The 26,279-nt window shown below is 42.5% G+C and overlaps 1 protein-coding gene across 1 annotated transcript; it reads left to right on the forward strand.

The window, feature by feature from the left end:
- The first annotated feature begins 399 nt into the window (after window positions 1-399).
- On the forward strand, window positions 400-18,082 carry LOC142490788 (uncharacterized). The gene is made up of 5 exons (XM_075593209.1): window positions 400-568; window positions 2,129-2,434; window positions 3,830-3,907; window positions 4,273-5,210; window positions 17,915-18,082. The coding sequence occupies exons 1-5, from the start codon at window positions 400-402 to the stop codon at window positions 18,080-18,082; spliced, it is 1,659 nt and encodes a 552-aa protein (XP_075449324.1).
- Window positions 18,083-26,279: the final 8,197 nt, after the last annotated feature.

The raw sequence follows: 26,279 nt of genomic DNA on the forward strand, positions 1-26,279 counted from the left end.
CAAGGTCCCCAGGTATTGTTGTCCCAATAAGTACAGTATATTGGTAGACTGACCTCATAAGGATATCCATAATTAATGGTCGACAGACACAGATAATCTGAATATCAAGGGTTGAAGCTGAACCAAAAAGGTATTAGAAGGCCCATATAGGTGAATACAAAATTGTGAGACCTTATAATAGATTGGTAGCAGGAACTTATAATTATAAAGTGCTGCTAATAAGTAGCTGTAAAAACAATTTTAATGACCCTTAGTGTAAAACTCTTAACGCAAATTAAAGAATAAAAACAAGGTTTCTGCTGTGCTGGATTGGCTGTTATCCAGAGGTTTCTTGGATTTTCAAATTATTATAGATGCTTTATTCGGGACTTTTCTAAAATCGTTGCGCCCATCACGGCCATGACCAAGAAACAAGCGGATCATGTGAACTGGTTTACAGAAGCACAGGTGCCAGGTCTGTGTCCCAGGATCAATGTTAACAAACATTGTCTTGTGGACTTCTGCAGTTGCTTCCAGATCCCTCCAGTTCATGGACACAACTTTATCGTGGAGCCTCCCCCATCTCACAGTATGATGACCATTCTCTACAGTGTGGATTGTTTCTCAAAACAAACACACTTTGTGCCACTATAGAAGCTGCCCTCCTCATCAGAGCTGGAAGACATCTGCACTAAATAAGCATTTTGTATACATGGGGCCTCATGCAGTAAGCGTCGATTATGTGAAATCGGCAATCTTACCGATTAGTCATGTTATTGGCGTTTTTTCCTCTCCGTATGCAGTAAGTGCCGAATACATTCAAAATCAACCCGAAAACAAATCCGCCCACTCTCACGATGATTAGCCGATCACACACAGGTGTATCGGCGTGCGTGGCGGGGTGCTGTTAGGTTGCCCAATCACAAATCTTGCTGAATCAGGCGAAACAAGCATGTTTTGGATTGCGCGCCATATTTAAAGGCAACGTGTACTGCTATTCATTCTCTGTGTTGTTGGGAGTGAGAGAGAGAGAACCGCACAGAGCTGGCTGTTTGAACATTTGCATATTGACTGAGAGACTTGTTGTGTATTGGGTGAGCTTTGTCCATTGTTGTTTTGTTTACATCTTTGTCTTGTTTTATATGTGGAAGTGTTTCGTGTGATTGCCTGTACATTTCTTGTCTGTTTTTTGTGAGTGCTGGAAGTATGCCCGCAAAGCGTGGGAAGAGTGATGCTGGTGGGAGTGGGAGTGCTACTCGTGCGAGTACGCGTCGGAGTGAACGTACTGTTCAGGGGAGTGATGTTGCTGAGAGTGAGAGTGGTGTTGCAGGGAGTGGGAGTGCTGGTGCTGCGAGTGGTGTTGCTGGGAGTGGGAGTGCTGTTGCTGGGAGTGGGAGTGCTGTTGCTGGGAGTGGGAGTGCTGGTGCTGGGAGTGCTGGTGCTAGGAGTGTGAGTGCTGGTGCTAGGAGTGTGAGTGCTGGTGCTAGGAGTGTGAGTGCTGGTGCTAGGAGTGTGAGTGCTGGTGCTAGGAGTGGGAGTGCTGGTGCTGGGAGTGCTGCTGGTGGCGCAGTTGCTGATGGGGTGGATGGTGGTGGCGTGCTTGCTGGTGGGCAGCTTTTGGAGGCTCTTCCATTGGAAGAAGGAGAGTCCAGTCAGCACCAGCCAAGCTCTGACCCTAAACCTGCTCGGAAGAAACGTGTGGAGAAGCCACGTAATCCTCGCTTCAATGACCAGGAAAATACAGCTCTTGTCACTGGCATTCTGGAGCACTATGACAGTATATATGGACATTTACTAGGTAAGTGTACATTTACATTTATTATTCAAATACATGTGATCCTAGGTCATCAGAGTTTTGTTCATATGCAAATATGGCTTCACAATATCTTTCTATGTTAATTAGTCTGGAAACACAGCTTTTTAGCATGCCTTACAAGGACAACTAAACACAGGCGGTCAATTTGCCATAACTGCATACAATATGAATGCAACCTTGCTTACATGTATAGGTTTAGTAGTGAATGCTCATGTGCTTCACATATTACACATAAAACAGCATGTTTGCTATCTCTTGGAACAGCTAGCAGTGTAGGAAACTGGTGCTTATATTATTATTCATTTACCTCATATATTTGATATGTTTTTCAAGGGCGGACAAGTTCAGCAAGCAGAAAAGAAATGTGGGACACAATAGTCATTGGTGTCAATGCGTGTGGGAATCATGTGAGGGACAAGCGGAATTGTCACAAGAGATTTGATGATATTAGGTCCAAATTGAAAAAGAAAATACAACACCAACGCGTGCATGCTACTGGCACTGGAGGTGGGCCCACACCACAACGTCTCATATTAAGTCCATTGGAGGAGCTGCTTCGGGCAAAATTACTTCCCGTCGTCGTGGAAGGCTTACCTGGTGACCGTGATATAGGAATTTACCCCTCACAATTTCCACCAGGTGAGAAATATTACTGTACTAGGCGTGTCGTTGCTTACAGTTATTTTGCATAGTTACACTGCTTTTTATACTGTCTTCACAATATAAGCATACCTGCATCTATATATGTATATGTCTGATTCTGTATACATATATATCTCAAAATAGACATATATGTTGTAGTCCTACTAAAAGCAGTAACTAATATAGCACGTGCCATTGCGTGCTCATTTACATGTGAATTCCCAAAATGCATTGCTGCAGTGGAAGCAATTGATGGTGGGCGAAGATGGGGAACAACAGGGTAGTACACATGTGTAACACATGTTAATCAGAAATTATTACTAGCTACAGGTACAGAACAGAAATATGTAGAATATTATTGTGTATTTTATTTATTTTACTCCGACAAACATGACATTACTGCCTATTTTAAGCTGGCATCAAATATATTGCATGCAACGGCCTACAAACATCACTTGCACTAACACATCTATAGTTGTTAATGAAAAGGTCCATTTTTGATTTAAGTCATATACAGACAGCATAATGAGGCACACGTATCATATTTTATGTCATTGTTTTCATAACTTAAAAACTGCACACGACTATTTAGCTCATCTACCATTGTGTTAAAGCAGCTGCAATTAATATCTCATCACAGCATACACTTCAACAGAGGGGGTGGGGTTCAGCACACACACTAATTACAGCCTCATTTTAGGGGCAACTTAGTTCACACCATTTTCACCTGTTTCAAGTAATTGAAAGGTGTGGCTGATTAGGCTTTTTGGGGAAGGGAAAACCGTTCTTACAACCTCACTAGCACAACTGAAGTTAATCACACTCATTGGAAAGCTTCACTTTAGCTACTAAATGCCCCAACAACTCATTACTTATCAAACCGTACGTCACACATTAGTTCACTCATATCTATAGTTGAACTACTATCAACGACACATTATCACACACTGCATGTGTTGTCTTGTTTAGTCACAGCCACATTCAGGTGTGCCACATCTTATATTAATGTACCACACATATCCTCTACCAAAAACAACACTTTTTGCAATATGACCACCTTCATGATAACCATTGTGAATGGTCATCTCATGATAGTTATGTACATTATGATACTGATATCACTACACAACATATGATTTTTATGTACAAATTTAATGTATTTTTCCTCACGCATTACTGCAGAACCATAGTATGTTGTATGTTAGGGAACTCAAAACTTCTAAGTACACAGGCATGTACATTGTTATTACAACTATTTATGTTCACTTTCACACACACATTTTGGGTTAAGGAAATGATGCTGTTAGATACTCATAAATACAGAACATACAATAACTGTTTGTTCAATATTTACACATGTAAATGTAAAACTTATGTTATTGTTATATATAGTTGCCCCTGAAGGACATGTGTCACCTGAGACTGAACAAGTGTCTTCACCTGGGTCAGCCAGCTCAACACACCTAGAAGGTGAGTGTATCAGTTGGTGGCCATATAATATGTGCTCTTCTATATGTTATGTTGTCATGTTCATTATTTGTTTTGCACATCTTCTTTAAATAGGATTACTTAGTGTCAGTGAAAATGAAGTGTAAGGCAACTTGTATTGTGTTAGTGATGTTAACTATCATGTAGGAGTTGTGAGTTTACAGCAAGTTTTCATTCACTCATATTTCATACTGAGTCCAAACATTATTCTTAAGTCAAGGTAGTTTTTAATGTGAGGTTATAAAACGTATGGAAACATGTTAGTTGTTACTTATGACACAGTACAATTACATAGTAACACAGCAGAGATTAACATGACATTTAATAATTTGTACATTTATTTGTAGAACATGATGAAGAGGATTTTGATGATGATGATGATGATGATGATGATGATGATGCCGCCGCCGCCGCCATAGACACACAAATACAAGCAAGTGACCATGAAGAGGTTCCAATTGAAACTGTTTTACCGCCAAAACGTCCAGCAAATACCACATATGATGCAATTGTAGCTTCTGAGGGAAAAATTGTGGAAGCAGAAAATCGTCGCCATTCTGACCTGATGACAGTGCTGGAAAGGATGATTGCACTGCAGGAAGAAACAGTTTCACAATTGGCACATCTCCACAGAGTCTTCATTGAAGTGCCTAAACAGTTGCAAAAAATCAACACCTCATTCGAAGCATTAGTTGTTCAGCAAACACAAGCTAATTACTGGAGAATGACTAATGTACCACGATTCAACACCTCACAGGCAGGATCTGTTCATGCAGGTCAGTTTTCACCACATTCATCTGATATTCATTCACCAGGCCCAAATGTTACCGGTCAAGTAGCAGACATTGCTGTGCAGTTTCCTGATGACATCCTACCGCTGCCATCTGTACAAATTCAGCAGCAGACACCTACAAAGGAGGCGACAAAAACAAAACAAGACACACATGAAACAGACCAACCATCACTTGTGCAGTGTCTACCAACTTGCTCACATGTGTCAGTGGGCACAAGCCCTGTCCGTGAACAGTCACTACCCAAAAGCCCTGTAGGTGAATCACTGCCCAAAAGCCCTGTAGGTGAATCACTGCCCAAAAGCCCTGTAGGTGAATCACTGCCCAAAAGCCCTGTAGGTGAATCACTGCCCAAAAGCCCTGTAGGTGAATCACTGGCCACAAGCCCCGTAGGTGAACAGTCACTGCCCAAAAGCCCTGTAGGTGAGTCACTGGCCACAAGCCCTGCCCGTGAAGTGCCAGAGGCCACTCAAAGTGGCTCTGCTGTGCCTAAAGTTGGTGGCAAAAGAAAAAGGAAAATTCAAGAGACAACAAGCAGGCCTGTTACTCGCTCGCAAAAGGAACAAAAAAAATAAATGTTATAATTCAGAAAATATGTCTTTGGCCTTGTTTTGTTGACTTCACATTATCTAATTACTATTGTATGTATGCTGAAGACTGTGTTGTTTCCAAACTTTCAAGTATGTTCTTGTACACGTGAAGTTTTGGAAATGTTAACACTCAATTAATGAATAGTGTTATAAATATTTATGTATTAATCGTCTGTTCAGTAATGGTCCACCTGGAACCAGTTGCAAAGTTTAGAGAAGCTGCCATTGACTTTGCAGCAAAACATTGCATTTGGGTGTGTTAATTGATGTAAGAATTGCATATGCATATTAGTCACATGCATTTATAAAAACACCTAAGTAACTGCAAACATCTTTCTTGTACGTGTACAGCAGGATTATGTGTAAATTATTACTTACCTTTGCCTTGCTTGGGCATTCTAATTTTGTCCTTTAATCATTTGTGTGTTCTTGTTTCAATAACATCTCAGAATGTATAAAAATATATATACACACACACACAGAGTGTGTGTGTGTGTGTGTGTGTGTGTGTGTGTGTGTGTGTGTGTGTGTGTGTGTGTGTGTGTGTGTGTGTGTGTGTGTGTGTGTGTGTGTGTGTGTGTGTGTGTGTGTATATATATATATATATATATATATATATATATATATAGTACTATATAAACTGGTATACATGTATTTTACAAACTAATACACTTCATGCTTCCTTGTGAAAGCACACTATTTTAATAATACAGGCATAATGTTTGAGAAATATCCTAAGTATGAGACTCTAACAGTATTGTGCTTAAACAAATGTTTATTACTTCATTCAATCATGTTTCTCACCATTTAAATAGGTTTCATACAAGGTATACTTACTGCCATCAATGTTGTGTGTACTCCTGCAATATTAAAAAACATAAAATATAATATATAAATATATATATATTTTTATAAGAGAGATATATTTAGATATATATATATACACACGTATTTAAACTCATGCAGACAGGGAGTTAACCAGACTTTCACATACACACAGAAATGTAAGCGGGGAAAAAACATTTCTTTTTGCAGGTGTGTGTTTGTACTGATATGCCTGGCTAAGAACTATTTTCACACAGTGGTCTTTGTTAGTTTTCAAAAAAACACTATGTGAACGATTTCAAAGTCTAGGGATGTTTTTCAGAAACGAGATAAAAGAAGGAGAAATGTTTCTCCCACAGTCCCATATCACTAACCACAACTGTTAACCCAATTAGATTTACAAAGCCAATTGGCGTTTGAAATAAGGAGTCAAAGTAGTTAGTTTTGATGACCTTGACAAGGAAAAACAGGAGTTTGTTAGCCATTCAGCACATTCATTTTGATGAGCAAATAACACAGACCTGCACACAGCTTTTGTGCTACTCAGACATGGCTGATGAATTCGTTACCAATATTAATCCCCTTTTAGGGTATAAGTACATGATCTGTGAAGCCATCTTGAACAGTCGCGGACAGAAAGCAAGCACACGCCAAATCGATGATTTCATTCGAGCAAAATATCCTTATTACCAAGACCGTAAGCATGCACGGAATTTTAATTCCTCAATAAGATTCACTTTATCAAGTAATGACTTTTTTGAACGTGACCAGGATAAGCTACAACACACCTATGGTTTCTGGAAGATTGCCCAGGAAAAACAATTTCTCCTGAAAGACGGCACTTATATTGTCGTGAAAGGCATATTTATTCCTAATGGCAATAGCAATGTATCCGCTACTACTGATCCGTTTGAATCGATACGTGCTGCAATATCTGCAGCCTCCATTCCTGAAACCCACATTGTACAAGAACAAAAGTACTATGATTATGTACCAAGCCTTTCAGCTGAAAATGCATTGGAATGGGAACCCGAAGAAATGAACCTACCTCCCGACCAATTATTTGAAGAAAGCAGTGGCGATTCCTATGAGCGCTTCCTGGAGGAGATATGTGTCATACTGGATTCAGCGGTTGGGTCAAGCGTGGATGAAAATGCCTTGCATTTCTGGAGCGACCAGTTGCAGCCAGGCGAAGAGTTAATTCTAGAAGAATGGTAAATATAACAATCGTTATGCGTTGACTCTGCGTTTAAATTTTTTTTTTTTTTTGTAACCACCATTTTCACTTTCAATGCGTGGATACAGCGTAACATTGCAGACTGCATAACATGTAGCGATCACAAACAAATTGTTTCCTAATACAATATAGTAGAACCTGAAAGAGTAGTACACATTGCTGACGGTATACATATACGTACTTTCCTATCCCTTTAAACATATTAGCAACATTTTTCCATAACTCTAACACATACCTGTTTTGTTATCATGCAACATCTACAACATTGAAAACCGGGTCCACCACGTATGACGTGGGACCCTTGTCATGGGCCAAGGCGTCCTTAAAAAGGATTACGGATGTAAGTCCCGCCCCCAAGCGACGTGCGCGCCTCAAAGCCTATTGGCTGTCATGTTTTGTTATAGTAACGGTAACTGCAGTGTGTGATGCGTGCGGCTCAGTGTTTGTAGGCGTACCCTGGGCGTTAGCCGAATGTTAATTGAGTGGGAGGAGTGTTAGCGTGCGTTTCACGCTGGCTTAACATGACGTCACACGTATTGCATTTGCGCATTGTGTTATCGGCCGTCCTTTCTGTCCAAACACGTCTGGTTTAAAAGAATACAGATGTACTCGTTTAGAATGATTTTAGTTTCATCTTCATTGTATTTGAAATAAAGATGTGATGTTTACTGGTATTTTCTACATGTATTGAACGCACAACGTTCGCTTTGTTTTGCGCATGCGCTAACAGTTAGTGGAGCCAAGCGTGAAGTGCGTGCGCACACTAAGATGTGCGCGCACATTTTTCAGTATACAGGCAACGTTCACTTCATATACATAGTTATGGCTGCTACAAATGATAATAAAAATTACATACTGATGTACACTTGTAGTTGTAACATATAAATGAGTGACGTGTGTATGTACACAATCATATAGAGCTGTGTAACGCGTTGTCACGGATACATATATAGTAAGGTGCCATATTTGACCATCATGTGTTTGCTGTATTTCAGAGATGTCGGGGAAGATACAATCGGATCAATGTATGATTTCAGAAGAGTCTACCTTTATATGAGATGATTGTGAGGAGGAGCCACCGACTACTATACTACATATGGAACTAATTTTATATTGCTTGCAGCGCTTATTAACAAACAATTAAAAAAGTGATACCCTTATGCCTATATTGCATAAGCACTTAATTAACATAATGATGTTGCAAAATAGTGCCTATTGAATTTTTCTTGAGTGTTCTTTAATGACTACTAACATTTTATGACATGGTGTGTTTTTTATATAACAACCATTCCCACTCTGCTAACACATTTGTGTATTCTATTGTGTAATGGAACGTATGACTGTCGAAACTATGTAACAATAATAATAATAATAATATGAGCATGTTCATGTATAGGGCTGCTAGTTGTACGCAGCGATTTACAGACACATGTTTCAGCCTGAGGTCCCTGGCCCGTGGAACGTACAAATGTTTTTTTGCCGCATGAGGCACAGGGAGATAAAGTGACTTGGCCAAGGTCACAAGGAGCCCACACCGGGAATTGAACCAGACTCCCCTGCTTCAAACTATCAGTGCCAGTGTGTGTCTTTACTCACTGAGCCACTCCTTCTCCCAATGTAAAGGACACTTACAACCAAGTAGCCATTTATATTTAAAATCTCTTGTTACATGGGTATGTAGATAAAATGGTTTGGGACTGTAGCAAATAATGTTACTGGCCAGATGTTATGGTCCCCTCCAATGCATGATGTTCTGAATATGACATCACCATCATGTTATGAAGTACGTTTCTGTGTATATTTCATTAACCTAACTAACTATAGTTTACGGTGTTTATTAATCGTTTAAAAATACATAGTATAGTCAATATGATGATATAAGCTACCATAATAAAGCTGGTGTTATCATTTGTCGGTGTTATACATGGATCCTACACCAATTGATAGAGACACAAACAGTTGTCTTAAAAAGTGTGTCTATGCTAGTGATGAATGTGCTCCCGTAAGTAAACAAATAAGTACAGTTATCCCCTTTTCTCCAAACACCTCTATATTACATTAATGGAAATTATAAGGAAACATACATAAAATGTGATGAAATGTGAGTAATCATTTTGTAATACAATGCACATGAAACCTCAAGAGTAGCTAAATGCATATACATGATACAGAAAGTACATATATGTAACATTTGTGTTTAAACCAATATGTTGGGTTTTTAGTTCAAATAATTATAGGAAGATTGAGGTAGCCACATCTTATGAGAGATGTCAGCAAATATACATACCATGATCAGTCATACTGCAAATATACCTATAATGCAAAGGAACAATATATAAATTGCAAACATTGACATGCCATCTTCAGTACCGTAAACAACACATCAAAGTGTGTATTTGGTGTTAAATGTGCAACACCATGTATATTTAATGACATTCAAAATGTAAATGAGCCTGGTGTACACATCATATGGATGTACATGTTACACTGCACCAATAACATTGTATGTAAGCATACTAGAAGCATGAATGAGTATGGGCATAATATGTGTATTGTGTTAGCATAAGGAACAACACAATGCTAAAATATTAGTGCTTTGTTACCCCAGTTGTATTCACATACACACAACTAAAGTACAATTGAAGAGGGATTATATAACCTGTGCAACAATAACATACCGGTGCCACATCCCTTTGTGCACACAGCAGAGAAAAGAAAGGTGTGCAACCCATATTCATCTGTGTCCTAACAGAAGGTTATATAAAAAAAAATTATTGTTAAGATAACATAATGTAAGTATAAAAGTAGAACTTGGAACATATCTGTTTTTACTTACAAGAAAAAAATGAATTGATGAGATTCTGGCGTGTCTGGCCACCACTGGCTGTTTGTTCATTTTCAGCAGCTACATGGGTGGGATGCTCGTCTACCAAAGGCTCAGCTAGGTCTGATTGTACATTGTGCCTGAGTGCAACATTGTGCAAAATGCAACAGGCAAGGATAATATCAGAGACTTTTTGAGGCTTGTATAGAAGAGCCCCACCAGTTCTGTCCAGACACCTAAATCTGGTCTTGAGTAGGCCAAATGTCCTCTCTATAACAGATCTTGTAGATATATGGGCTGCATTGTACCTCTCCTCTGCTTCAGTTTGAGGGTTTAGCACCGGAGTCAAGAGCCACGGCCTAATTCCGTATCCTGAGTCACCTATAATGAATGGAGCACACATAAGCTTACATTAGTGATCAAATTCTACAATGCCAACATTCCTAAATAAAAATGTGTTTTGTGTTATAACATGTAAATGTGTACTCACCCAGCAGCCAACCATATTCAAAATGTCCCTCTTCGAACGCATGGAAGACTGAAGAGTTCCTCAGGATAGAGGAATCGTGACTGGAACCAGGGAATTTGGGTACCACATGCATTATCCTCATCGTGGCATCACATACCACCTGTACATTGAGTGAATGGTAGTGCTTCCGATTGCGGTACACATGCTCACTCTGACTAGGTGCAATCAAAGCAACATGTGTGCAATCGATTGCACCCAGCACACATGGTATCCCTGCTATATTATAAAAGCCAGTCCTGACTTCCAGCCACTCTGTCACCTCTGTAGGAAAATGAATATAATTCCTAGCGCGTCTATTGAGTGCATAGAGAAACTGGGTCAAGGCCCGCGAGAATGTAGATTGCGAGACCCCGCCCACTATGCCCACAGTTGTCTGGTATGACGCGGAAGCAAGATAATGTAATGAGCACAGCATTTTAACAAGCCCAGGGACTGCACGACCTCTGGCTGTGAAAAAATCTAAATCTCCCCTTATCTCCTGATAAAGAGCTAAGATTGCTGCTGAACTCAAACGATAGCGACTTACAATCTCCTCCTCACTCATCCCATCTAACAGGGTTCTCTCCCTGTACAGACGCGGACGAGGCACAACTTGTCTCCTCTGTCTTCTCCTCTGATCTCCTGTCCCTCTCCCTGTCCCTCGGCCTGTCCCTCTCCCTGTCCCTGTCGTATCCGCGTCACTGTCCCTGTCACTCTCCCTCGGTGTGTCCCTCCCTTGCCCTATATGATTGTCTTCATCATCAAGCATGTCATAGAAAAGAATTTTCCTCCGTCTCCTAAACAATCTCAACATTTTGAAATGAGTAGCTGTGAATGAGCAGGTAATGGGCGTCCTTTAAATAGGTATAATGATGTCAGGTGACATAGTAAAATGCAAGGTTTTACATGAACATAATAAAGTACTTGTGTGGCAAGCTGTGTGCAGTTGTTGTGTGTACTGCACCGACACACTTTATTCGAGCAAATACCCGGTATGTACCTGGCAGATACCTGGAATGCGCCGCTCCTCACCTCTGACAAGCCCCGTTGCATTTGCCTTCCCAGCCTGGGTTCAGGCCTGGCTGATGGGCGGCTGATCTGTTAAATGATAATGATTAGGATTTAATAGGCTGCAATGCTTCGCGTGTCTACCAGATGGCATAAATTCATGAATTGTAATGCAGTATATATATATGTACTGTGCAGTATTGCAGCCAGCGGGAATATAATGCTTCAATCCCTGCTGGAAAATAACTCAATGCACTCGGGCAGAAAACAGTCACAAACCTCAATACACCCGGGTATACCCGAATTCGTGGGACTAGCCGAGCTCGAATAAAGTGTGTCGCCAGTGTATTCTGCAGGGAATGATGATATTTGCCAATGATGTGACGTGATGCTTTGTAGAAACATTGCTTGCAAATAAATAGTTGCATGTGCAATGCATGTAAAACTTGTGAACGCAAGAGTCAGTCATGTAATGAGACAAAAAGGCTGAGATTGATGTGGGAAAAGTTTTGTGTAACATGTGTAATTAGCCATGTTATTGTGACATGTTGCCAACAATGAATAGTCGTGTGCATATGCATGCATTTTTGTAAGGAGGATAGTTGGTATAGAATGAGTTAACAAGGTGTCCCAATGCTGAATTACTGTACATGTGTGTATAAGTTAGGTTGAAGTGCTTGTAATGCTACGGTTACAATGTAAACATGCAATGTGATTGAGCGTCCAATAAGTGACGTCATGAAAATAGGGAGGACCAAACGTAGATGTAAACATGAGAATTTAGATGTACATGAACGTTTAAAGATGCGTGACACATTACAAGCATTGTGTAATGTAAAGGAACATGAATATACGGTGTATGTGTGACATGTGTGACATGTGTAACATCATGTAAACAATTGTCGATCAATGCAGTAAAATGTGTGCTATGATGTGAGGTTCTCCTTTAAGAGTTGAGTATAGTATTTTCCCTTGCCACATCATCACATGATGAGTTCTGTGACCCGCAAATGCTGCAAACATGTAAAAGTATAATGTTATGCAAATAATACATGTCAGCCGTGACACAATGCAGGGAATGCCCCCCACACTGTAATGCAAATTACGTTTGTATTGTGAGCAATGAAACGTAAACAGTACTATACTGTTATACGTCCCCGCTCCATTGACTCCATTGATGTACAGAAGATTTTTTTTTTCTAAGTGCCGTTCCGGCAGCCTTAGCGATCGTTCTCCCGTCCAAACTGCCAACTTTAGTTGGCGGGAGAAATCGGCCATAACATCTCAATTTCGTAGTGCCGATCAGCCCCGATAAGCTGATTTTTTTTGTTGAATCCAGCCGATTTAAAAAAGTGGCGATCAGTGGCGAAAACAGGCTTATCGGCAGCCGACTGGCCATAACAAAATAATCGGCTCCGAAACCTGGCGAAATCAAGCACTTATCGGCGCTTACTGAATCTCAAACCCAATTTTGGCTATAAAATGGTGATAATTCCCTTATCAACGCTTACTGCATGAGGCCCATGGTCTGCAACAAAGATCATCGCAGACAGATGATAGCAATTTACATCAAGGTTTTGGATGACATTCTGTAGGTGTTTGGGGACCGATCTCCATTTCTCCTCGGCTTACCATCCTCAGTCAAACAGTCAGCACACCAATTCATCCCTGGAACAGTATTTGAGAGACTATGTTAATGAACAGCAGAACAATTGGGCAGAGCTTCTTCAATTGGAAGAGTTTGCTCAAAATTCCTTGTCACACGACTCTTTGGGCTGTTATCCCTTTTTCGTTGCATTGATCATCCCCGTACTTTTCATCCTCATTCATCAGCAGTAGGGGTTCCAGTGGCTGACACCAGGGCAGTGAATATTCATGATCTTTGGAAAGGGATCTAGCTACTTCTTATTCGGCTAAGGATAAACAAAAAAGATCGTCTGGCAAATGATGGAGCCTTTGCATCCTTATGTCGTCGGGACGAAGTATGACTGTCGACATGGAAAATTTGGTTACAAAAACCTTCGACCAAATTTGGACTATGCTTTATCAGTCCTTACAGGATCAGCCGAAGAGTAAATAAGGTTGCTTTACAACAGGAGCTTCATCCTTCCTTGAACATTCCTTTGACATGTCACTCCTGAAGCCTGTCTTTAGGAATAATTTTTCTTTGTCTTCACAACTTCCTAACTCGGTAGCTGTTGATGTTCAACTGGAGTATGAGGAGTGGCAGATATTGTACTCACGTAATTCCAGAGGCTTTTTACAGTATCTGGTGGACTGGAAGGGGAAAGGTCATGAATAGAATAGTTGGGTAAAGGCTCAGGATGTTCATGCCTCTACCATGGTCAATGCATGATACACCAGGTTCTTGTCACCCGGAGGTCACCCATGAAGGGGAGGGGTACTGTGAGAATTTGCTTTGCAGCCAAGATGGCCAACAGACCAGGACACTCTTGACATAAGATGGCCACCACTCAGGAAGTCAGCCTCTTTCTGACTCTGATTGTCAGCATCTGCTCCAGGGTTTGAAATACCTGCCAGTTGCTCTCAACAGTGCTAAGTTTTGCTATACTGGGTGTGCTTCTTTGCTGTTTATCTTTTCTGTGATCTGTACCTTGTGCTTGTGCCTGCCTTGACCCTTCTTGCCTGTCACAATCTTGGAAATGTGACCTGACTATTTTTGCCTGACAACCTGGTAGCCAGAATCGATCATTCTTGCCTGCTGCGTGCTGGAGTGGGAAATCACTACCCGGTCATTTCTAGGACTCTGATCCCTGGCAAAGGTGAGAGTGTCACTCCCTACCTCTGCCCTTCAGGTTTGTATTCTAACTTATAGACAGAAACATTACACTACCCTTCCAAACATTGCTACATGATCTTACATAATCAGCTTGGACAATGCCAGGAACTTGTTGGTTAGGAGGTCCCTATTCTTAGTGTACTGGCTAGGAGTTGGAGACTTGGTCTCTCACATCACTGTTTAGTATTATTGGCCAAATGTTATAGAAGAGACATCCATAGTTTGAGTCACAACATGATGAAAGGGAGGAGATGGGAAAGAAAGCAACGCAGCGCCTGTTTGTGCTCTGGTCTCCCTCGCTGGTGTAGTAGAGTTAAGCCCAAGTCTCTTAGACTCAGCGGCTTGCTGAGACATCTTATTCCAGGATTTTTTTCAAAAGCCAAAAAGAACTCTGCAAAGTCACCAGACCAAAGAAGCCATTTGATGCAACATCCAGAAGTTTAATTTCATGCTCTTTCATTGTGAGAGAGCATTTGTTTCTTCTCTCCCATGTTGAGATAACTTTCTGGAATTTCATCTTGTCATTTTTACCATTTTTAAAATCTAATATATATTTATCAACTAAATACTTATGAATAAAGGGAGTGGCAGTGGCTGGGTAAGTGATTCACACATATCACTCAAAACGAGTGATTTTCACAGGTGATAAATATAAATTATGAGTGAGAACAGAATAATAATACAAAAATAAAATAAGTATGCCCTTTGGAACAGTAACTATTTTAAACAGTAACATTTTAAACAAGCCAAGCACTGCAAACCTAGATGTTATGTAATCGTGGCTGTAGTGCGAGCCAGGTGTCAATACCAATTCAACCTAGAAACTATGTTGTGCAACTTTAGTTTGGGCCAAGACTAGATGGTCAAAGTAAAATAGGATGTAATTTTTAATCATTAGCAAAGAGATGATGATGACGACAACAATGGACTGGTGATGGTTGTAGGGAAGGTGGAATTATGGACAGACACACAACTGTTATGGATGTGAGCACACAGCGCCACAGGCAGAGCTCAAGGCTCTCTCCTTACACTGCTCAGACGCTACTGCTACAACCACGCAAGCCCCCTTCAGCTGCATCACTTACCCCTCGGCATGGTGGGACGCTCCACGAGGTACTTCCTCCACGCTCTATGCCGCCGCCATCGGCGCGGAATCGCCTCTCCGTGCGCACGCACCCCACGTTGCTTCCTCTCATGCGCACGTCGGACTCACAGCGCACACACAACAGCCCCTGAACTTATCCCCGCTCAGGCTCAACCCCCAAACACCGCACGGTTACAATCTGGCTCTTGCTGAGTGTCACCCGGGCTCTAAGAACAGCAGCCAATGCGCTGAAGCTTCCTGGGTTCCTCCAGGCACGCCCCCTTTCCTGGTTGGCTGTTCCAGCTTTATATTCCCTCTCTATCTTGTGCTTCCTTGCTCGTCATAGTTTTTGTATGGGTACTTCACAGTGCTTGTTCTTTGATTCTCTCTGTTTTGACGCAGCTTGGCATACTTCCCCCTTTGGCTCTCGACTTCGGATTGTTCCTGTTTACGTACCTTCTGGATCCCTTCGACCACGGCTCTCACCTCGATCCTTCCATACTTCTCCTACCCCTGATCTCGGCAACGGCAACGACCATTCTTCTGGTAAAACTGGTACCGGCAAGTTTTCACCCAACACTCCTCATCTGGCCTGGCACCATCTAATACCACAACCCGGATACGTCCCTCGCTTTGTCGGTGTGTGTAGTCATACCTGCCACCTCAGTTCTAGGGACAGGTCTGGTCTGTGGGCTACTCCAGCGTAACATTATGACAAGCCCACAAGATGCAGACTGAGGCAAGCAATCTCTACGCTGATACAGCAAAACCAGGCCATGGCCGATCAGATTGTGCCCTTAACACGCCAAATTGCCAAATTTTCGGCTCAGGTACCGGAAGCACCTGTATCTCTTTCTCCACCACAGGCTGCGGAACCAGTCAGACCTAGTACTCTGGACGTGAAGATACCGCCTCCCATGCCGTACGCCAGCAACCCGCAGGAGTGCAGAGGTTTCCTTAACCAGTGCGAGGTTCAATTTGAAATGGCACCCCTTCAGTACGACACCGGCCAGAAGAAGGTAGCCTACGTGTACAACCTACTGACGGGCAGCGCGCTGGCATGGGCCTCGCCTGTCTGGGAGTTGCACCCGGACCTGACACAAGACTACCTAGCCTTCAAGGATGAGTTCTGACAAGTCTTTGATTCCCCTGCACACCGGGAGATGGCGTCTGTTTCCCTCCTCCAGATAACTCAGGGGCGAAGATCGGTAACACAGTATGCGGCGGAATTTCGCACACTCGGACTGCGGTGCAGAGGCAGTACATTCACAGGATAAACTTCACCCTTGTGCGTATTTCTCCAAGAAATTCTCCTCCACCGAGAGGAATTACGAAGTCGGCAACAGAGAGTTATTGGCCGTTAAGATGGCACTACAAGAGTGGAGACATCTGTTGGAAGGGTCAAAGGAGCAATTTTCTATCTTAGTGGACCACAAAAATTTACTGTATAATGAAGGAGCACGTCGCCTCGATCCTCGACAAGCTCGCTGGACACGCTTCTTCTCTCGCTTTAACTATCACCTATCCTACATCCCTGGAACGAAGAACGTGAAGGCAGATGTGTTATCCAGACAATACTCCTTGAAAGACAGGCCTGAGGCATCTTTGGAACCCATCCTACCTCCCGAAAGAATTTTGGCTACTTCCACCTTCAAATCGCTAGACAAGATCAAAAGGGACCAGCAACAGATCCCTTCAAACATGGCGATCCCCTCTAACAGGCTCTCAGTCTCGCCCTGATTAATTCCAGAGGTCCTAGATTGGGGACATTCTTCTAAACCCGCAGGTCACCCGGGCTTCAGAAGGACGTTAGACTTAATTCGTCAGAACTTTTGGTGGCCCAGTATGTCTAAAGACATTGCGGAATACACTCGCGCTTGTCCTGTATGCGCCCAGAACAAGACATTTCCACAGAGACCTCAGGGACTTCTCCTCCCATTGCCAGTGCCTGCTCGTCCATGGTCCCATATCTCCATGGATTTCATAGTCGATCTCCCTAGGTCTAGGGGCTTCAACACCATTTTAGTTGTCGTAGATAGGTTTTCGACGATGGCCCACTTCATCCCCCTCAAGGGACGGCTCTCCTCTCCCGCCCTAGCAGACATTTTCTCCGAGCATATTTTTAGGATCCATGGCATTCCGTCTTCCATTGTCTCTGATAGAGGATCCCAGTTCGTCTCCAAGTTCTGGAGGACCTTAACTAAAAGACTGGGATTTGTATCTTCCTTCTCCTCTGCATACCACCCACAGTCCAATGGACAGACAGAGAGAACTAACCAGTCGCTGGAAAAATACCTCAGATGTTTCATCTCCGATTCTCAGGACGATTGGTCCCAACTCCTCCTGTGGGCAGAGTACGAGGTCAATTTGGCCCGAAGCAAATCCACCCGAGAATCTCCATTCTTTGTCAATTATGGGTTTCACCCTAGGAAGGAAGAAAAATCCGGCACCACAGCCTGTGACAAAATCCAAGGCACTTCCGGGTTGTAGAATAACTTTATTGAGACCTCACGAACACAACAGGATACACCACAGTCTCCCCCTCAACGCGTTTCACGCTAGAATCAGCGCTTCGTCTTCCATTGTCTCTGACAGAGGATCCCAGTTCGTCTCCAAGTTCTGGAGGACCTTTACTAAAAGACTGGGAATTGTCTCTTCCTTCTTCTCTGCATACCACCCCCAGTCCAATGGACAGACAGAGAGAACTAACCAGTCGCTGGAAAAATATCTCAGATGTTTCATCTCCGATTCCCAGGACGATTGGTCCCAACTCCTCCCATGGGCAGAGTATGCGGTCAATTTGGCCTGAAGCGAATCCACCCGAGAATCTCCATTCTTTGTCAATTATGGGTTTCACCCTTCCTGTTTACCTATTTCCAATGTTACTTCTGGGGTACCGGCGGTAGATGAACAGATTTCCACTCTCGAAGACATTTGGTCCAAGGTACAATCGACGCCCCACAAGGCCGCTGATACTGCTAGACTTCAGGCCAATCGCCACCGTCGGCCGGCACCCAACTACTAGCCAGGGGATTTAGTATGGCTCTCTTCAAGAAACATCCACTTGAGAGTTCCTTCCCCTAAATTGGCGCCTAGGTTTTTGGGCCCCTTTCCCATCATGGAGCAGATGAACCCAGTGCGTTTCGCCTTAAACTACCACCCTCCATGAGGATCCCAGACGTTTTTCATGCCTCGCTATTAAAACCCCACATTGACAATCATTTATTTTCTAAACAGACCAGCAAGCCAGATCCAGTCACGGTACTCAATAACGAAGAATACGAGGTACAAGCCTTACTGGACTCCCGCATCTCCACGGGGCAGCTTCAGTTTTTGGTCCACTGGAGGGGTTTTGGACCCGAGGAGAGGTCTTGGGTTCCGCTCAAAGACATCCATGCGCCCAGCCTCCTGAAGACTTTTAGGAGGAAATTTCCGGAGAAGCCGTTCTTGAATCGTCCTGAGGCCGATCATAAAGAGGGGGGTACTGTTAGGAATGTGAGCACACAGTGCCACAGGCGGAGCTCACGGCTCTCTCCTTACACTGCTCAGACCCTTCCACTACAACCATGCAAGCCCCCTTCAACTGCATCACTTACCCCTCGGCATGGTGGGACACTCCTTGAGGTACTACCTCCCCCATGCTCTACGCCGCAGCAGTCGGAATTGCTGCTCCGCGCGCACCCCACGTTGCTTCCTCTCATGCGCATGTCGGACTTACAGCGCACACACAATAGCCCCTGAACTTATCCCCGCTCAGGCTCCACCCCCAAACACCGCACGGTTATAATCTGGCTCTTGCTGAGTGTCACCTGGGCTCTAAGAACAGTAGCCAATGCGCTGAAGCTCCCTGGGCTCCTCCAGGCACGCCCCCTCTCCTGGTTGGCTGTTCCAGCTTTATATACCCTCTCTGTCTTGTGCTTCCTTGCTCGTCATAGTTTTTGTATGGGTGATTCACAGTGCTTGTTCTTTGATTCTCTCGATTTTGACGCGGCTTGGCAGACTTCCCCTTTGTCTCTCGACTTCGGATTGTTCCTGTTTATGTACCTTCTGGCTCCCTTCAACCACGGCTCTCATCTCGGTCCTTCCATACTTCTCCTACCCCTGAATTCGGCAACGGCAACGACCATTCTTCTGGAAAAAATGGTACTGGCAAGTATTCACGCAATACTCCCCATCTGGCCTGGCACCATCTAATACCACAACCCGGACATGTCCCTCGCTCTGTCGGTGTGTGTATTCATACCTGCCACCTCAGTTCTAGGGACAGGTCTGGTCTGCGGGCTACTCCGGCGTAACAACAACAAGTCACTGGCAGTTGGTGCTACTGAGTAATAGCGTTGACGGTCAAGTGATTGACTGCAGTGGACACAGTCCAGTTGTTGCGGTGGAAGTTACAGCAGTATTGATGCAACCATGGGCATTGGTAAGTCAGTTAGAAGTCACTCAGCTCACCATTCAAATCAATACTCATCATCACTGACTGCAATAGCAGCAGCTTCACTTGTCTCAGTCTCACTCTCTGCTCACTACTTGCTTTCATTGATATTCTCTATCACTATTCTAGAGGGAATAATGATAATGTAGAGACCTTGTGGATTCAAATTAACAGTGGGGGTAAAAGTACAAAGAAAATGTTTGTAGGGATATGTGATAAACCCCCAAATATCTGCTAGTTTCAGGAAACCAAAATACTTTTGCAAATAGAGAAAGAGAAAAAAAAACACTGCGCACGACTCTCATAGTGTAAATATGTAAGTAATTATAATACAACAGAATTTGCGGTAATAGATGCACATACTGTACAGGAATATCAGTTAAACAGGCAGGGCATGTTTAGGGTACATGTTACCGCTTGTAGAAACAGATGACTTGCTTCGTGGACACCAGCTGCAATCATCAGCCTCCGGTCCAGATGGAAATGTATTTACACCCAGTATCTTTAATAATCCAGAGGATCAAACAATTGTTCTTGAAAGGCAGTATGACAATAAAATTATTATCATACTGCCTAAGAACAATTGTTTGATCCTCTGGATTATAAAAGCCATCCACTTTGACAAGCATCAGGCCCTTATTTCTTTGTGAAAGTTATTGAATGTAGTTGACACAATTTATCTTCACTATCACATTAGTAACACATTTGTGTTCTAATTGCTTTCAACACGGGTTATTTAGAGAAAGAATTTGATGTATAAGAATCTTTTCTCATTTATATTCTATGTTGAGTAACATTAAACATATAAGAAATTGATTATTATTATTATCATCACTTTTAAACACAGTTGGTGCACAGTTTTTTTCTTGGCAAATAGAGAAGGCATAAAAACTAAATCATGTTTGCATAATGGGTGATTTTAATTATCCAGACATAGACTGGAACAATGATATTAGCATTAAAGGAAACAGTTTTAGGGGCTCTAAAAGATAATTATATGACCCAAATTATTGAATGTAAGGAGAATGAGATTTATCCTGGTTCTGATGGCATAGCAGGCACATAATGAGTTAACTTTCCTTGCTTCTTACTAACATGTCTACGATGACTGAAATTATGTCTGAAATAACTACTGTTTTGCAAACGGATATTAATGTCTGGAACAACATGTAAAGTTCCACAAAAGTTATATGTTTATAGTTTCGATAGCCACCATTGGTCCCCCATTTCAAGGGCTTTGTTTCCTGAAATCTGTTTCCTGAGTAACAACTATATACAGTACATTTGCACTTGGTGGCTTTGCGTGTGGGAAAAACGTGAGCACAGGAAGATACAACTACCAGGAATGGGGGTTGACTGGCTGTCTAAATATGGTATCGTGCTTGCAGTAAGATTCTAAATTTTATCCGAAGCTAAGTAACCAATAAACTGTATTTGACTAACAATTGGTGTTGGTGTGTTCATGTGTGTTTGTGAGTGAGACCAACAATCTGATCCTAAGTATTGTCTCTGTCAGTGAAATAAGTATTTCCCTGTCAGAACTTCCTTGTCTTACTCCGAAGGCATGTGAATAATATCATCGTCTTGGGCTTGGGATTGTTAATCATTGGAGCAGTACTGTGTTATTGTGTAATGAGATGTTTATCATAAAGAGTATTTTTTGGTAGCAAGAAAGGAAGCGTCCCTGTGAAATTGCCTTTCCCGGGTATCGGATCCATGGATATCTGTATCTCAGGAATTGAGTAAGCATGGGCTTCCTACATATCCTGAGAGTTGGGTATGCTTTGAGCGACATAACAAAGAGATTAGATTTGTCTGCATACAAAAAACAATAGATTAGATCATGTTACAAGCGGTTTGCGAGTTGCAAGGTGAACATCAACTGTTTGAATATGAATACAGTTTTCAAACATTTAAAAATACAGATGTAGCCAATGATATTTCAAAGCTGATGCTACAGTATATTTAAGATTTGGCATGGCCCCCTTTGAAACAATTGTTGATTCATGTGAAATGATGTGCTGCCAGAGTGTCATTTTTTTTTTTTGTTTTAGAACTTTGGTGTCACAAAAATGGCCATAATGCTGATACATATTTATAATACATCAATTTTAGGGAATAAAGTATGCTTATATCTCCAATAATTTTTAGCAGACGACCAATATTATTTATACTGATTACTGTACTTATTGAAATATCCATAAATTCAGGATATTAAATATGGATTCATTCTTGAGTATTTATTACCATCTGTATGTTGGAGGATTTTTGTCACTTTAACAAGCTTTTTAATGCATACTGTATTTATTATTAGCCGTTACGTCACTTTGAATTTATAAGCAACACTGTACCAGCCTCAAGAAGTTCTGCTTGCAACTTCCAATATCTTTAGTATGCATATACAATTATTGCTTGTTTGCCTGGTTAAACTGCAAATCTGAGTATTATTAGATATGATCTTTTTTCATGACAAAAAATTTGGAAAAAGGCTTGAAGTATATGAAATGTCTCTGCAGATGTATCATACAGGAGCTATAAGTGCTTTCTTACTGCAAGAACCAGGCAAAATCATTGCAAACAAAACATATGAGAAAGTCCTGAGGGATGAAACGCGTTGGTGCGTGGTCCTGTATTATTGCCAAGCTGACTATTAAAGGCTAATATATATTTTTATCCCATGTTTGGAGTTGCCCTTATTTTTCTGCGTTCGTGGACGCTGTGAGCTGTGCTCCTCTTCTCTTCTATCTCCTCAAACAAAACATAAGCCTATATTAACTAAGTGGTGCTATGCAGTTAGACACCTTCCAGCTCATTGCATTGAATGGGCAAAACTGTAAGATTACATACAGCAGGGGTTCTCAACACCCCACAACAGGTTAGGGTTTCAGGATATCCCTGCTTCAGCACAGGTGGCATCATCGACTGAGCCACTGATTGAGCCATCTGTGCTGAAGCAGGGACATCCTAAAAACCTGACCTGTTGGGTGGGTCTTGAGAACCCGTCTTAGGGAATAGCTCCAATTACTGTAGTAAATGGAGACAAGGATACTCTTTTACGTTCATCTCCCTTTCTCTTTAATAGATCAATACTATTCAACACATGCAAATAAATTGTCACAAACAGACCACATTCTTATTGTTTATTGAAGGGACTCTACTAAGATGCTGTTGTATGATCACATGTAAGGAATGTTTAGAAGAAATTGTAATTTCTAATCCTTTAACCAATCAAAAGACATACAGTACAGCAGCATATTTAGGTGTTTGTACATTTGTGTATAACATGTGTAGCCCCCTGTAAACAGCTCAGGCTATACCTATCTTCCTTCTACTGTGATAAGTCCTGTTAAGATCAGGCGCCAGTAATCATCATGGGTTTTCCCCCTTCATAGCCCTAACCTGAGTGGTAGACGCAGGCCTGGACTCTGCTGCAGGCGTGAGCAAGAGGGGAGGCTCTGCTGACACCATGAGGGGAGGGGCTAGCTCTATATTTAGCAGCCAACTCCGGTGACTTCGGTGTTGTTCTTCTTCTGTGCTTTTGTGTTGTGTTCCTCTCTTTTGATGGTCCATCGGAAGAGAGAGTAGCTTAGGAAGAGTTCGAGTGAACAGTGATATCGAGAGTCTAGAGTTGCAGAGTATTATGCCGTAAGCCACGAATCCTACGGAACAGTCCGAGGAGTATCAGGAGGCTGCGGGCTCCCCGGCGCAGCGTGCCGGATGAGAGCAAGAGGAACTGAAATGATCAGCGTCTATAAATAGAGCTGATAGAATCATAGACTGGTGGACCAATGCCCTCACCCCGCTGCCAGGGGTGAAGGGGGGGGGTGAATTCAAGACCCACCTCGAGGCTAACCTCTGAGGTGGGCCACAGGGTATTGAAGCCCTGGCTCAGACCATCCTGTCGGAAGAGTGATTTGGAGGGAAGGAGAGGAGGTGAGCGGTGTGTACCTCGTCCTGGCGATTGTATTGCGGCTGCTGGAAGCCTTATCGTTGGGATATTGTTGCTCTGTCAAATAAAGAGACTATTCTGCACCCGTACAGACTGTGTGTGATTTGGAGAGTATAACCCTGGGACCTGAGGGGTTCTTCTATACCGGTCCTGTCCCATTACCCTGGGAGTATAGAAGATGGAGGCGCTGCACCACTAAGAGATCATGGAGGCTATCACCCCAGAAGCCCGGTCCTGGCTCCCCCACAACACCGCGGGAAGTTCAGGCCCTCCTGTTCCTCACAGGTACGCACCACACCGCATGTAATCAGCCCCATGTACCCTAGACACCACCGAAGAGTCTCGGGGGGGGGAGAAGCAGGGTTTATTTTACTTTTCCCTAACAGATATGTTATTTGTAATGGACCTATTCGTTTTACTATTGTTGGTGTTGAAAGAGGTATCTGATGATACATAAAACATTGTGGTATTGGGTGAGTACTGTATTGTAACATAAATCCCATGAAAACAGTAACTCTGAAACCGTTCACTATATAAAATGTGCAAATATAAAACATCAAATATTCAAAGAACAAACTTACCTAATCTAACTTTGCATGGGCATGCAAGACAATCAGGTGCTTACTAACTCACTAATTAATTGCTACCGTTTAGAGATGTTGCAAACACTGCTGCAGCTTGATTACCAAAACATTTGCACACAGAGCCAATAGAACTGTCTGTATGGCTTTCTACACATAATTATTAACTGTTTCATGACCAATTGGCATAAGCATTAGTATGTACCTGCATTTACCACGTATGAGATATATTTATTTATTTATTTATAAAATGTTTTACAAGGAAGTATACATTGAGAGTTACCACTCGTTTTCAAGTATATCCTGGGCACAGAGTTATGATGACAAACACATGGTTACAAATGCATTGTTATATTAGGTGAAAAGGGTTATACTGTACATCACAGTATACATAATGACATTATATTACATTAGGTGAACAGGGTTATACATTATATCTAAATACATTGCATGAACAATTAAAGATACAATAAGTTATAGGCATACTGTATGTAACAGTTACAGACCACATTCAAATGTGACAGCTTTAGTTTTGAAACAATTTAGACTGGTGGCAGTTTTGGTAATCTAAGGTTGATTATTCCAATTGTGAGGTGCACGGTAAGAGAAGGAGGAACGGCCGGATACTTTGTTGAACCTTGGAATCGTGAAAAGTCCCTTGGAGTCAGATCTCAGGTGATAAGTGCTGCATGTGGTATACTGCATGTGGTATACTGTACAATATGTAAATATGTTATTCGGATTAGTTGACATTCCTTTAAAAAAAGTTACATTAAACTGACTGCATGTGGGCACTTTTTGTGATGCCTTATTTTGGCCTGTATTTATTAAGTGTGTGTGTGTTTGTTAAATGTTCACTTGTGACTGTGTCTCAGTGGAGGGAAAGGCTGGTGTGTGCTCAAAAAGTGTAACTTTCATTGTACAATATAGTTTGTATTTTGTGTGAGGATTTTTTTGTTTTGAGTAACTATAAAGAATGATGTGCATATCTGAGATTATAAGTATACATATTTCAATGTGAATATGTCTTTACAATTGCACATACAGTATAGCCAGGTTCCCCTCTGGGTCCCCCTTGGGCCTCCCTCCCCTTACCTCCGCGGCAGCTGGGGCGAGTGCAGCTAGTCAGGCAGGTGCAGGGAGGTTGCTGCCGAGTGGGGGCCGCCATATTTGATTGCACACGCATGCACAGAAGCAACTTACGCAGAGAGTGGTGAGGTTGCGCCAGTCATTAGAGAAGATTGCACATGCGCAGTGCACCAGTATAGCGGTGGCAATAACATGGTGAGCTCCGCAAGGGAACTACAATCCCCAGCAGCCACTGGGGCTGCAGGCACATGGGCATGAACAGCCAATAAGGCTGCCAGGATCTCAGCAACCTTAAGAGATACATTTGGCGCGCTTGGAGAGCCATGCCAGTCAGAAAGGGGAGCAGAGAGAGAGAACAGGTAGTGTCCAGGGAGCTGCGCTTCCCAGGATTAGGCCTAGTTGCCCACTTAGGCCCCAGGTAGGCCCTGAGACCCAAACAGCTTGTGGGTGCTTTAGCGACAGGCCCCTCAGATAGGGACATTGCCCCATTAGTTTATAGTGTTAAGGACACAGCAGCAATGCCATGCAGTACATGTGGCCTGTGGTTTGGGACCAGACCACCACCACAAGACAGAGACTATCTTCATGGTGGGACACTCCAGTGGGAGTTCACCCCATGCAGAGACGGACGCC

This window comes from Ascaphus truei, chromosome 3 (assembly GCF_040206685.1).
Source record: "Ascaphus truei isolate aAscTru1 chromosome 3, aAscTru1.hap1, whole genome shotgun sequence".
Taxonomy (NCBI): domain Eukaryota; kingdom Metazoa; phylum Chordata; class Amphibia; order Anura; family Ascaphidae; genus Ascaphus; species Ascaphus truei.